Below are 15012 nucleotides of genomic sequence, written 5' to 3' on the forward strand. Positions count from 1 at the left end.
GCACAAATGCCGCGGAGCAGAATGAAACTAAGAGAAGGCCCCTGTGGCTCAAAAACAGAGGAAGAGAACTGACCTTACTCTTGTGCTGGCAGGCTAGCTCTTCAGATCGTGGGAAGGATTCTGGTCCCTGCTTCAATCGGTACAGTCTGGCTTGTCTGTTCCCCCACAGCCCTGCTGAACTGCCCAAGGTTGCCTGATCTAATCGCATTCCATCACCCTGGTTCAGTCCTTAAACCACAGCACCCAACCCCCACAGCCTACTCGCCCACGAGTGCTGACATCCCCACTCCCCTCTCGTCCATGAAACTTACCATTCTCCTTACCCTTCCGTTACCATTCTAAGAGCCTGGCTGCATCCTGAGACACATTTCCACTATTCTGCTCTCTGCCATTCCATGGATTTCTGCATAGCAGCTAAATATAACAGGCCCCAAATAAATCATCCTTTTGCTTCTTCTAAGAAATAACTTCCTATTAAGACCACTGACACTAACCTCCTCAATCTTACCACCAACAATGAGCACCAAGATATCCATAAGCTAATCAACTAATGGCGAGGTGGAGTAGGAAGTGTTTGGACAAAGAATCTGTTAACCTTGATACTGAGAAGGGTCAGCTAGCCAGTCTGTGTGTAGGAAATAAACAAACCACAATCTCCAGAAACAACACAGATATTGTTGTTTCTTGATGGGTCCTGCAAATAACGTGGTACTGGACAACTCTTTCTTACAACAGACTTCCATTTAAAAATCCTCAAAGAAGGATGGAGATAGAAATTCATCGTTAGGAAAAATTGCAGCAGTAATAGCTGTAAGAAAGAATCATCAATAGTACTGAGATTAATGGGTGAAAATCAATGAGAAACAGAATACCTGCATAGTCTCAATATATCCCCCAGCACGTACTTCTAATTACAAAAGAGAAAACAGTAACTTCACAGTGGAGAAACCTGGCCAGCACCTTAAACCAAATGATCCAAGTGCAAATCACCTGTAAAAAGGAGTCGCCTCATCATCACAGACTTCCCGATAAGCTGTGCTGTGACGGCTTCAACAGCCTGGCTGTCGTACTCTTGCCAACAACACACAACGTCAATATAACCATGAAAAAAACCCCAGACCAACCCCAATTGGCAGACACGGTACAAATAACCAGCCACTATTCTTCAGAAGTGTCAAGTTCATGAAGGACATAGACAGACTGAGGAACTGTCCCAGATTAGAGAAGACGTAAGGAGACCGTGAACAGCCACATGGTATCCTAGACCAGGAAAGGGATGGTAAGTGGGACACCTGTGGAAATCTGAGTAACATCTGTAGATCAGTTAATAGCACTGTATCCATGTTAAGTTCCTGGTTTCAATTACATACTATGTTTATGAAAGTTTCAACATTTTAGGGGAGCGAGGTGAAGAGTATGCAAGGCTTCTGTCAACTATTCTTCCAACTTTTGATACATATTGAGAATCAAAAGAAATTCGCAGACTGATTGTTCCATAACTGTGGTAACAACACCCGTAACACCCACCAGAACCGCTCTCCAACCAGCCTCTCTGGAGCCAATCTGTGGCCGCAGACCCAACGGACACGGACGGACACTGACCTATCTCCCTGCTGCTCGTATCTGGTGCAGAAGCATCCAGTACATGTTTAACACCAGAAAACTGAAAGTCCGTCCTCATTTTAAAGGCATCACTTCCAAACCTGTCAGAGCGCTCCTCTCTTTGTTGTCTTTCTGCTTTAAATCTCAGCAATGCAGGATTACAATGAAAGACTTACTTTTAAATGAAGGCATGAGCAGAGGCAGTGTCATTTCAAGGTAACACAGGAAACCATGAAGCATAAATGAAAGCTTCCTAAACTATCATTATTCATTTTCACTTGTCATCTTTGAAAAATGGCACCTTTCCTCTCTATAAAAGACTTTTTCTCCTGCCAAGGTCTGAAACCAGTGGTGTCCTTGCAGAGCGAGGGGCTGCTACACGGCAGGGACAGAGCAGTGCTAAGTAGGACCGTGTCTTGGTAACAATGAGGAGGGTACTCTGCACTTGCTCGGCAAAGCCCCACAACACTTTCTCAAAGGCCACACGAGCCATGTCTCAGACCTGGCCCTCGAAGCCCTGGATTCGACAATCAAAAGGACTGGACCATTTCCCCCAAAGCTCAGACAGTCTATTTATACCTGACTAAGCCAAACAGACCACTCTACACAGGTGACTCCAGATACCCAAATTTAATTACCAAAATTTGGTTCATTAGAAAGATCTAAGTGCTAAACTTCGAAGTTGAAATCTGTCTGGTGGAAATCTCTCAAAACTGCAGGACACTGTTTGCTGCAGTATCGATTAGGACGGTATTGTGACGTCCTGGGGTGTCTCCCTTATGGAGACTGGGGGGCAAGCTGCTCCTCCCAGAGAGGCTCTGGATGACTTCCCTCTGGTCCTTTACTTACATGAGCCACATTGTCTTACTTAACTGATGTGTTCCCAACAATATTCTTTTAGGTTTTTTTTTCTTCACTTTACAAAAGCTTATCATGCTGTATGTCATCTTCTGGGACTTACTTTTTTTTTTAATTAAGGTAAAATTCACATAACAAAACATTAGCCTTTTTATAAAGTGTACAGTTCAGTGGTACTTAGTGTACTCACAACACTTTCCTGGAAGACTCAATTCTGCCACGAAGTTACGTAGCTAAGATTCGTCCATACTGCTGCACATCCCTACTGTTCGTTCATTTTTACTTGCATGACGTTCTTGCAACTCTAGCCCGGAACAGACACCTAAGAGTCTCTCAAGGACAAAATCTGCAGTGGAAGTGCATAGAGTGGGCAACGCCCGATTTTCAAGCTGTTCACCAGATGGCTGTACCCATTTACCTTCTCACCAGCAGTGCAGGCAAGAGCCTGCTGGAGCCACCGCCTCTCCACTGTCAACAACTTACTTTTGGCCACGCGGAGAGTGGCAGACGGATCGTGCGGCCCAGATTCCCATCTCCCTAATGGGCGAATGAAGCCGACAGTGGCTGCCTATGACTACTGGCCAGACTTGTGTTCACTTTATGACGATACCGTCGTGTTTCTGGCCCATTTAGTGAATTGTCTGCAATTTTCATATCAACCGGAAGAACTCTTGACACCGTCTTTTGTTCATTACATATGTGGCAAATATCACCTCTCACTTGCAACTTGCTTTTTGCACTTTTAAAAATATACCTTTTGATATACAGAAGTTCTTTATCTTAATAAAGTCAAATCTGCTTTCTTTCCTTTTATAGTGAACACTTTGGGGGTATTAAATCTTCCTACTGCAGGACCAGAGACACAGTCAACTCTATTTTCCATGAAACTTTGTCTCACTTGATCCATCTCAAGTGGGTGTCTGTGTATTACTTGAGGTAGGATCTAACTTTGTTGTTCTTCCCACAAGGAGAGCCATTTATCAAATCAGCCCTTTCATTTCCCCAGTGGTGAGTCATGATGCCTCTGTGAGGTCACACTGCCTGCTTCAGTTACAACCCACTGTGTGCTGCAAGCTAGCTCACAGAGGTGTTTGAAGAGCTGAGGACTCAGGAGAGCACGCTTCTATCTCAGGATTACTGGACCATATCAACAGAGCCTATAGCAGAGAGTCCAAAAAGAAAAAAAATCTATGTTCAAAAACCTCCCGAGAATGGAGATTGACATCCAATTATTCTGGTGAGTCCTTTGACTAAGACCTTACTTCTCAAAACTAAAGCCAGGCGTGCGGCTGCCCTCACAAAGCCACCCATGAACTGAGAAGATGCCTGCTAGCGAGGAGAAAACACTATCAATCGTTCATTTCTTGTCCGACCTGTCTTACACAGGAGTAGACAAGAAATAGGTGAGTACATGGACTCCACTCTCTACCCTCCACCAGTGGAAGCTGTAGGATGTCAAGGAAGCTGTTAATAAACCTCTCAGAACAGCAGGTTTCTCACAAGTGAAGTGGAAAAAGGTGAGTACCCACCCACTTGATAAAACTATCATAGTAAGAATTAATTTTGGTAAAGTAAGCCAAGTGCTTCGCACAACGCCCTCCACATAGTAAGCAACATGTGTTAGTGTGAAAACACTGCAACGGACACACACTAGTAATGAATACACGTTACTATTCCACCATACTGTGTTTCCTCTTACTTGACACTCTCACCACCACTAATTCACTTCTCACTTAAAAAGTTTTTACTGGGGGGCGCCTGGGTGGCACAGCGGTTAAAGTGTCTGCCTTCGGCTCAGGGCGTGATCCCGGCATTACGGGATCAAGCCCCACATCAGGCTCTTCCGCTATGAGCCTGCTTCTTCCTCTCCCACTCCCCCTGCTTGTGTTCCCTCTCTCGCTGGCTGTCTCTATCTCTGTCAAATAAATAAATAAAATCTTTAAAAAAAAAAAAAAGTTTTTACTGGGTGCCTACTACTTACCAGGCACAACTAGGTAGAAACGAGGCACAGATCAGACAGTAAGACCAAGGCCCTGTGGGAGAAAAGTCATCCAGTGGATCGGCAGTGGGCCCTACAGACAGAACGGTTGGAGAAGACCACAGGAAGAGGGGAGAGCAGAGCACTCGCCCTAAATGATGGGAGGTCTAAGCCATGCTGGAAACGGCAGGGGAGCACATTCACCAGAGTCCCAGCAGGTACAAAGACTCCAAGGAGCAATACACACTTGGCTTGTTCAAGAACCAGGAAGAGAGCCATGTGGCTAGGGTGGAGCAGGTGGAAAGTTCTCCAAGATAAAAGTCTGTCCCATTCACCAGGCAAGAAAGCTGGCGGCAGAGAAGATCCTGACCCAGTACTTTTGAAAAGGGAACACTGAAATGTCAGAGTGCAAGCCGCCGGAGTGCAGGAAGGGGAGTGAGAGCAAAAGGAGATGGGGCTGAGAGATGATCAGGACTCTCGAGTTGGCTCCACGGATGATGAGGAACTACTGGAAGCCTCTGCAGAAATGATTTACATATTTCCCTGGATGTGTATACTTTTAAAGACTTTTCAGCAAGTCCTATGAGCTCTACCTTAAAAAATCCTTGTATAACTGCTTTTCACTCCTTCTATTACTGCTCCCCCAAGCTACCAGCTTTTAGGATTTTTGTCTGGTTAGGCAAAAATTGGTTTATTGGTTTCCTGTAGGTCTATTGAATGAAAGTGTGATTTCGATGCCAAAGGCTGGTCTATAGAGACAAGAACGAGGAAAAAAGTTCACTGGAGCAGCCCCCAAATTTAAATGCTAAGCAGAAGACAGTGAATCGTCAGTAAAGTAGGAGGGTTGGGCACGCAAGAGGTGAAGCACAGAACATTGTTAGGTAAGAAATGACTGACAGCATCAGCTCCTAAAGGAAGGTGGACTGCAGTGCGAAGGGGAAGAGCCCATGGGAGGTATAGAAAAAGGCAGCAAGCCAGATCCTCAGCAAACTGGGAGTTTTACTTGGAACTATGAACTATTTAGGAATGTGTTTTCAAACTGATTAACACATTGCCATGTGCAGGCCTCTGTATTTCCATGTTAAAAAGGATAGTGAAAATCATAATTTAAAAATTGTTTACTATTGTTTGTTTTCTTTTTAATTATTAGGAGAGCTAAGTTTTAATCTTTTATTACTATTTTTGCTTTATGTATTTTGAGAAATGTTTTTAGAAACTTACAAGTTTAATTGTTCCATCTATTTCTACTCTTCATAAATTCTTGTGAAATGAGCCTTTTATTACTATGTGGTTGTTCTCCATATCCCTAAGAATGTTTTTCTGTCTTGAAACTTTTAAAACAGGGTTTTAATAAAGCAATACCAATCCCCTCATCCCCCTGGTGAGTAGGTAGGAAAATTCTTCTGTCTATTCATCCATCCATCCCTCTCCTATCTATCCATCCACCCATCTCTCCAGCCAGCCAGCCATCTATCCTTCTATCCATCCATCCATCCATCCATCCATCCATCCATCCATCCATCCATCCATCCCTGTATCTATCCATCCATCCATCTTTCTACCCATCCATCCACCATCCATCATCTCTATCCATCCATCCATCTTTCTATCCATCTATCTATCCATCCATCTCTTTGTATCTATCCATCCACACATCTTTCTATCCATCTATCCACCCATCCACCAAACTTTCTATCCATCCATCTACCCAACACCCATCCATCCATCTCTCCAAACACCCATCCATCCATCTTTCTATCCATCCATCCTTCTATCCATCCATCCCCTTCTCTAACCACCCATCCACCCACCACCCATCCATCTTTCTATCCATCTACCCATCCACCCACCATCCACCCACCCATCCATCCATCTTTCCATCCATCTATCCATCTTTCTATCCATCCACCCATCCATCCATCCACCCACCCACCCATCCATTCATCCACCTGCGCACCATCCATCTATCTAAATAAAATTAAACAGAATAGAATGCCTCTGGATGAAAACCTTAGAATTCAGTGTTCTAGTGAGGCTGGGTATGGTTTTGTGAAGTACATATGTAGACCTATATGTACATAGTTCTGAGACACGTACATGTATATGTGTACCGCATCTTAAGGTAAAATATTTCTTCCTGTAAGTCACATAAAAATGTCTTCATCATCACTGTTTTAGATACCTGTCATAAAGAGCAGATAGCTGGACTCTATTTTTTAATCACACACTAACAATCTCTGACCAGTTACTGTTAGTCTGCTTGAGCTTATTTCCAAAGTCTAGTCTGTGACTCCTCTTTGTCCTGCTTTCCAGTCCCTTCCTTCTATCCTTGCTGTTTGTCCCTAACACCTACTCACCCACATATTACTTAGCTTATAAAATCTACTTCTAATGTTTCATGGCTGTCTTAATATACAATTTTTTTATTTTTTATTTTTTAATACATAATTTTAAAACGTGGTTGATAGCTTCAATTCTGACAGCCTCTCTTCTGACATGCATCCAGTATTTGGGTTCTACTTTTTTAATATAAAAAAATCAGTTCTTATCATTATTTGTTTTTAGAGCCAATGCTTACTTTGAACCACCCAATTTTTTCCCTAGTACTCCTTCCTGTATCTGAAAACCTCCTTCGGAAATCACTTTTCTTTCTCCTGAAATATGTTTGTAGGGTGGCAAACTCTCTGAGGAAAGTACCTCTGTCACCCTGCTCTTGAATGGCAACTGAATCTGACGAACAAATACAGGTCGCCAGTTACTTTTTCTCACCACTTGGAGAGAAATGTGGAGAATTGTGAATTTTTCCCTGGTTGCTTTTAGCATCATCTCTTTTTCTTTTGTACACTATTTGACTATAATCCACCAAAGTGTAGATTTATTTCATTAACCCTGTTTGGGATCTTACGTTAGTCCTATACCTGAGGACTTCTGGTATTTGCCACTTCTAGAAAATTCTCACCTATTGCCATTATCTCTTTGGAGTATTTCTTTTTCCTCATTCTTTCTATTCTCTTTGAGAGCCCTGCCCAGAAATGGGTTGACATTCTCATTCTTCATGCTACATAACGTGTTTTCATACCTACCACATGTTTATCTCTGTGGGCTATCTTTTGGGAAAATTTTCTCAGATCCACACTTCTGTTTACTAATTTTTCAGCTATATCTAATTTGCTGTTTTATCCATCCAGTGGTTTCTAGAACTTGTGTTTGGCCTTTTTTCAAATCTACTTGGTTCTTTTTAGAATAGTCTCCTGTTTCTTACTGACACTTTACGTTCCGCCTCCTTTGGCATGCACGGACAGGCAGTATAAAGCCTAACCCTCCCAGAAGCACCTACAGGGCCCACCTGTGCCTCCAGCCTCTTGTCCACACACCTTCACTGGTGCAGACAGTGCACTGTCAGACCACTTCTTGGAGCTAAAACCGCAGCAGTCCTCCTGAGATGGGCACGTTCATTGAAAAAGCCTGCACTGTGAAGTCAGCTACATTCAAGTCAAAGCTGTGTCCCGAGCTCTGTCCGTAATTGGAACTTAAATCAAGTTTGTTGCTTGTTTCCTCCGTCTTCACCTTATAAGACTGGGGAGAGCTATGTGACATACATATTTTACAGGCTGCAAATGTACAAAGAGTGCACAGCTGGCCTGGCGCCTGGCTCCAGCCACGCCTCGGTGACGATACAGCAGTGGCGGTATCTTCACCACCTCCGTCAGCGTCAGGTTCAGCACTGCGTGTGGCAAAGTTCTACCTCGCCCAGTCTATGCTTGCCTTACTTTTGAGGGTTCAGGCTCCATGAAAAAGAGTAGTGCCCACTCACCTTTACTTGATATCAAGCAAAATAAGTTGGCTTAAAAGAACAGAAACAGAGCTTGTATATGCAGCGGTCTACACTCCGCATCTTACTGAGCACTAGGGCTACTGTCATAATGCACTGTGCCTCTGACTTATCCATATAAATTAAGAAGGTAATAGAATTGTATGGAATAAAAATACCTGCAGGTATTTTTAACTAACTTCTAGGTATTCCTGGCTTTTAAACACTTATTTGATTGACTGGCAAAAGAGCTGGAGGTCAAATCTCTGCTAGCCATTGATGTAACCCAACCAAACTATATTATCACGGAATATCCTGTTAGCTTGTCAGTTCCAGCTGTTTGATAAAGCTGAAAATACAAGCATATTTCTCTGGTAAACTGTAACTAGGACAAGATCGCATTTGACTAGAGATTTATTAACCTTCACATGTTTGTTTTTCTTTTCGAATGTGTCTTCTAATCGATTTGGGTGCTGAACTGAAAGTGACCAACACTGAGTACCGTCCCCAATCCACAACCACCTTTGTCTCTGTGACTGTGTCTACAAAAACAAGGGTGCCTGCGCACGGGGCTCACCTCCTCTCACACTCTAGTGTTTTACACATATGGTTTCCGGCTAACGTGTTGCTCTGCTTAACAGTGGAAAAAATTATTATTTTTTGGAGAGAACCAGAGAAAGGACAATTGTAGAGAATCCTTTTAATTCACTTTCAGTCACAGCAGTCTCACTAAGGTCAGGACGAGTCACTACCTCATTTAATTGTAGCACGTGAATGTCAAGTACACACCCAGTCCTCTCAGGCGAGCCGGAGCGTACCGGGCTCGGCTCGCGAGCCATGCTGCCTGTTCATGAGATAATTAGATGTGGTCTCCTCAGGGCTCAGGAAGTCCTGCTGCACAAAAGAATGCTAACAGGCCAGATAGGAAAAAAATGAGGAATTGAGCTCTTCGAGCCGAGGCTGAAACAAAGGAGTCCTGACAAGAGAAGTGTGACTAGCCAAAGGCCATCACCACAGAACCCCTGAGAAGCTCAGGCAGTCCAGAGTCGGTGGTGCCACAAAGACAGACGGAACAGAAGTCTAGAAGAGATCACTGGTTAATCATTACCAGCCAATTGTATTTACACAGGAGTCGTAATTACAATCAGTAAGAAAATTAAGCAAAGACGTTCATCCTCTTGTGTGTGATTTAATATGCAAACAAATCAAGTGTGAGTCACGCCAAAGTAGGTATGTAATCTTACTTCCACTCCTCTGGTGGGTGTGCAAGTTCATACTTCTCCCTCACATTGGAGACACCTATATCCAAATGGAGCCAGTGAACCTCCTCTGACCGCAGGTGACTGAGGCGAAATCCATAGCAGGCCACGTGCTTTACTTTGTGACTGTCCACTATCTTCTGAATGATGCCCTAAAACATACCCCCCACAAAAATGACTGTTATAAACAAACAGAAAAAAAACAACTGTATGCTAAAAATTAATGCAATGTGCATTTCTTTTAGTTAGTTAGCAGAAATCTTTGGTAAAAAGAGTATCAAGTTAAATAAATTACTTCATTTTTCTCAGGAATCTTTTTTCTCAAATAGTATTTTTATGAACAAGGAAGAGTTCTGAATAAAACACAAGAGGCTCTTCCCTTTTCATTAGTGATAACCGAGGCACGGAAACGTAACATGCATTTCTGCAGCTCTACCTCTGCGGCACCCCCAAAACCTGACCAAGCATTCCGGCCGCCCCCTGGAGGTCACGTGCTGAGAACTAGACCTAAGGAGGGGGTCCCACTTTCTGAACCCAGGACAGCATACTGGTTTAGACCAGGCTACAACTTCATGTCATTTCTTAAGAAACACAGTTAGAAACATACAATGAAGGCCACGCTTCTGATAGTATCGATGATGTAGGAGAAGTTACTGGAAGCTAGGCCTACCCAATCTACTATGAGCTCTCTGTCGCTTACAATGCAGCAATCTAAAATAGTCCCCAAACCTAATGCTCCTGACACACGTGCCCATGAGTTCAGAGTTGAAGGCGGCAGGGAAGGCTGCCTCGCAAAGATGAAGCTTATCCTGGGACGAGGGCAAGGAAGCCGTAACCCCGAGTCTTGACCTGTGCTCTCACGGTTGTGGAGGTCTCGTGCGTACAGGGATGTAAATGGGCAGCACATATGGAAGACTCACATGGGAATACAGCAGAGACCATCCGCTCCCTTACGTGAAGGTGTGCTCATGATAACCACTGCACTCTTCTCAACACTTCAGGCCATTCATAATTTTTAATGAGGCTGCTATTAACATGCAAATGACTGCTAAAGAAAATCACTGTTTTTTTAAATTAGCAATTAACTGAAAGCATCATATTACTTGTAATATAAGGCACATCTTAAAAAGTTCCTACGTATACTAAATATGTCTATATTAGGGCATGATGCTGTTGATAATAAGAATGTTCCTATCCCTACTCATGAGAAAAGATAAGTAACGTGTCCTATATATGCAAAACCTGTCAAGGACCCAGTGTGTCCACACTAAAGGCATCATCACCTGCCCGTGGTCAGCCTCCCCTTCAGACTACTGGATCCCAGGAGAAGGTTGTGTATCAAGCACGGGAGAGTGACATCATCGGGGAGAAAGCACGGACAAAGGACAGGCTGGAGGAGTCAAAGGCAGATGAGCTCTCTGTGGGACAGGAAGGATGTGTGCAGCCTATAGATGTCTGGGTGAAACTGAAGTAAGCATAAATGTCCTTCCTGGCTTTTGATTCAAGGCCCAGAATTTCTGTCAGGCCACCACGAAAGACGCTGCAGGTTGTGTCTACCCAAGGGCACCCAGCCACGGGGCAGCGGGAGCCGAAACCCAGCCCGCCCCCTAGTCTTCACCTCTTGTGCTCTGGGGCAGGGGATCTGCCTAGGGGGAAGAGACAGCCATTTCGAGTAATTCTTTCAGCGGCAACTTCTGCAGCTTCTCCTTGCCAACAACACAAATCCCTGAGCTGCACAGGACAGGCACTGGCACCGCTTTCGAATTCCCACGAAAGCGCTTTGTCTTCCTGTCCCAGCTCTACCAATTCACTACCGAGAGCCACCAGGGAAACTATACCAATTATACTTGGCACACAATGTTAGAGACTGTCCTTCACCTCATGCCAATGCTGGGTAAAATTAATCTTAAAGTGTTTATCGATGTGACGGACCATAGAAGGGGGGGCATTTCATTATTATAATTTACATTTCCCTCATTATATACTAGTGAGATGACACTGTACTTTCATTTCTAAAAGTTCTTTTTATGATTCTGCTTGGTTCCACTTGGTCACTTATCTTTCAGACTATGCTCTAGAAAGAAATAATGACCTTTCCACTGGTAGAAAGAAATCCTGCAAACCATTCCTTCATGTTCATCCACTCTTGAATGTTCACTCACTCTTTTGGTCATTTGCATCTAGCCTACATCTGGTGGTAAGACAGCACCCTTAGCCTCCAAAGCCTTAATCTAGAAGGAGAGAGGTGAGCATGAACAGTCTGTGGGGAAGGTGGCAACAAGATAACAAGAGATACTTGCTGTGTCTAGCTGTCTTCTCACAGTGATTTGCAAGATGTCTTTATTCTGAGAGAGATCTAAAACCACACACTGTGTTGTGAACAGTGCTCGTGTCTCTACTTCCCCCCAGGAGTTACAAGTGCACTCATCACTACTGATCTGTTTGTTACAACATCCAGCCGTTATTTTTCTGCGTCTCTCTTTCAGATGCTCCTCACAGTAAGGAAACTGACAGCTGTTACTGTCCTCGGCTCCTCCTGTGCAGGTCTTTCTGTACCACAAAGAAGGCGTGGAGATCCACACCCTGCTCTCCAACATGAGTGCAGCCCTTCTGTCGGCTCAGCACTCACGCAGAAGTCGGCCCCAACTCGGCCAAGACAAAGCACGCCTGTGTCTATCTGCTCCCTACTGCTGCTGTAACCAATAACCACACACGGAGGGGCTTAAAAGAACACAAACGTATACTTCTCCGTTCTGGAAGATCCCAAATCTGAAATGGGTCTCACTGGGCTAAAATCCAGGTGTTGGAAGGGATGTGCTGCTTTCTGGAAGATCTCGGCTGGCTTTCTCCAGCTGCTAGAGGCCCCTCTGTGCGTCTGCACTGCAGCCAACCCTTCATCCGCAGTCCCCTCCCTCGGACCACAGCCAGAAAAGGTCTGCGGCTCCTCATCTCCCCCATCTCAAGGTCCTCTTCATCTCGGTAACATCTTCAAAGTCCCTTCTGCCATGGAAGGTCACATATACACAGGTTCTAGATTAGGATGTGGACGTCTTTAAGGGCCATTCTTCTCCCTACCACAATCGCCACCTCTAAGCATCTAGTGATAAGAGAATTCTTTCTCATGCTCTTACTGTCCCATATTCTTCTTAACACTGCTTTTGAGTCTGTTTTTTTCCTTAAGGATTTTCTTTCTAGTTTCTTCCTGGACGATACTCTCCCTCCATTAAAGGAATAATTTAACTAAAATCTCTGTAGTCCTTTCCTGCACCAAAGTTATCTGAAAAACCATAATCAGTGTTCGAGCTTTTAAATGCGCATTCACCCGATCCTCTATCAGACAGAAGAAGTTTACGTCTGAGACACACATAAGGCATCTGTGACACCACCTAGCAGTGAACACTGGAGACCACGGGACTACCACACACGGAGTTCCCCAGGCAGCCCTCTGGGCTGAACTCAGGGAAAACTGCCCGCTGGCTGCCTTCCCCTACAGCCACTAGCCATTCTTAGCACAGCACTGTTCACAGAGCTCCTAACTCCCACAAACTCAGAGAATGCCACACTGTTCACGTGTCTGCCCACTCTGGTCAGCAAGCCGATTTTAAATTGGTCAGAATGCTTCTCTCTACTGTTATTCTTCCTACTACCAGCTTGGTTACAATAGTTAGTCCTAATCCAACCAACTCCATTCACCTTTTAGCAAACTACAGGACTGAATTTCTTGTGTTCACTTCCTCTTGCAGGTTCAGGTAATTACATCACCTTCCTCTAGAGGCTCACGACGAGCACTGAAACCTCGCAGTGTACTACGTAGTCAGGAAAGGGCACTGGGCCTGTTAATAAACTTGAAGATAACTTTGAAGGTGACAAGAATATTGTCCAACAACTCAACTGCAACTTAATCTTTAGCAGCATTATATGGTATTTGCCCAGATTTGGTGTCTGGGTAGAAAATGGATTATTCTAGACCCTGTGATTTAAGGAAAATAGTAACAAGGTAGGAATGAAGGTCTAACAGAAGTTATCAGTAAGGACAGGTATGGTTTTCAATAGGTGTAATCTCTGATTATCAATTCAATTTCTTTTACGGTCATCAGTCTACTACTTTCTACTTCTGCAACCAATGTTCCTAATTTACATTTCTGTCAGAAGTACTCCATTTCATCTAGGATTCGTGTAGTTACTCCAATGGGGTTCTGTCAAGCACCAGTCTGTGTGCCTGCTAGGCCCTGCTGAAGATGCCGGGGACAATACCAGGAGGCAGAAAGGCCCCTGCTGTCACAGAGCTTACGGTCTAGGGAAGAAAGCAGAGAATAAAAGAGCAAACCAATCAAGAAACAAGACAATCTCAGCAAGGACCAATCATCATCCAAATGGGGTGACGGGCAATAGAAAAGGTGGCAGAGAGGGAGCTCTCCGGGGCTGGGAGGCCGAGGGAACGAGGGCAGTCACTGGAAATAAGAACAGGCCACAAAGAGCCAGATCCTGTAGGTCCTCGTAGGCTGCTGAAGGAATCTGGCTTTCCTCTGAGAGAAATGGGGAGTTGCTGGAGGTTTTGAGCAAATGACTGATTACAAGACTGGCATGTTAGAGAAACAGCGCAGGAAGCTGAAAGTCAAAGGGAGCGAGCTGGAGGAGAGAAGGTCATGGGGCGTGACAGGGAGAGGAGAGTCAGGGGCTTCTGAAGGACCTGAACGTTCACCCTACATGAGACAGGAAGCCACAGGAAGGTTCTGAGTTGAGGAGTGACACGCTCTGGCTTTCGTTTTCATAGGGTCACCTGGCTGCTGGGCTGTGAACAGACTCAGGGGTTCCAGGGGGACAGCGGGATGTCAGGAGACCATGTGGCTCGAAGAAGGTGTCGCAGTAGGGGTCAGATGAAGTGGGAGGATTCTAGGTGCATCTGGTGACCGTGTGGCAGGACCGTCTAACGTACTGGGTGTAGGACGTAAGCAAAGGAGGAGGAACAGATGATTCTAAGTGTCTGAAAGAAGGGAAGCCCTCAGACTGACACACAGTCCTTTCAGAGTCAGAAGCGTAGAGACGGAGGAGAGGGGCAGATGCAGCTGGGCGGCACACAGGTCCCAAGTTCAGAGGGAGACCAGTCAGAATGAGGGCAGGTGTGGAAAAGGCAGAGCTGGATTAAACGGTGGTCACAGCTTGAAGAGACCAAGAAGATGGAGGAGAGGTGCACGGGGGCTGCACGGAGACCACAGCACGGTGGTGACCTGTGGCCGCCTGCATCCCTACAGCACTTCTTTCTGGGTTCACGGATCTGTTCTATTATGTCTCCTGTTTTCTTAAAGACAGCCTGTGGGATTAACGGTCTACACCCTTATTTCTCTAAAGACATCTTCATTCCCAGTCTTCATGATTGGTAGTCTGTCTGGAAGACTTCTGCGGTACAACTTACTTTCCTGAGCCCTGAGAAGATGCTGTTCCAGTGTTGTCCTGCATCCAGCATTGCTGATGAAAAGTAAATGTCATTCTGTTTCCCAAGTAGG

The 15012-nt window shown here is 44.8% G+C and overlaps 2 protein-coding genes across 5 annotated transcripts in view; both read right to left on the reverse strand.

Moving 5' to 3' along the window:
- The window catches only part of LOC148108127 (ral guanine nucleotide dissociation stimulator-like), a 32756-nt gene extending 23123 nt beyond the window's left edge, over positions 1–9633 (reverse strand). For all 4 annotated transcript variants that reach the window (XR_015721046.1, XM_087853834.1, XM_087853833.1 and 1 more), the window contains exon 1: positions 9494–9633. The gene's annotated coding sequence lies outside the window, so the exon portion shown is untranslated. The remainder of the gene's footprint in view (positions 1–9493) is intronic.
- The window catches only part of LOC148108128 (focal adhesion kinase 1-like), a 51065-nt gene continuing 42909 nt past the window's right edge, over positions 6857–15012 (reverse strand). Inside the window, exon 4 of the mRNA XM_087853835.1 lies at positions 6857–9660. Within this exon, the coding sequence (XP_087709961.1) occupies positions 9490–9660 (171 nt within the window). The 3' untranslated portion in view covers positions 6857–9489. The remainder of the gene's footprint in view (positions 9661–15012) is intronic.

This window comes from Ursus americanus, chromosome 22, assembly GCF_024610735.1.
Source record: "Ursus americanus isolate L20-20 chromosome 22, mUrsAme1.1.p, whole genome shotgun sequence".
Classification (NCBI taxonomy): Eukaryota; Metazoa; Chordata; class Mammalia; order Carnivora; family Ursidae; genus Ursus; species Ursus americanus.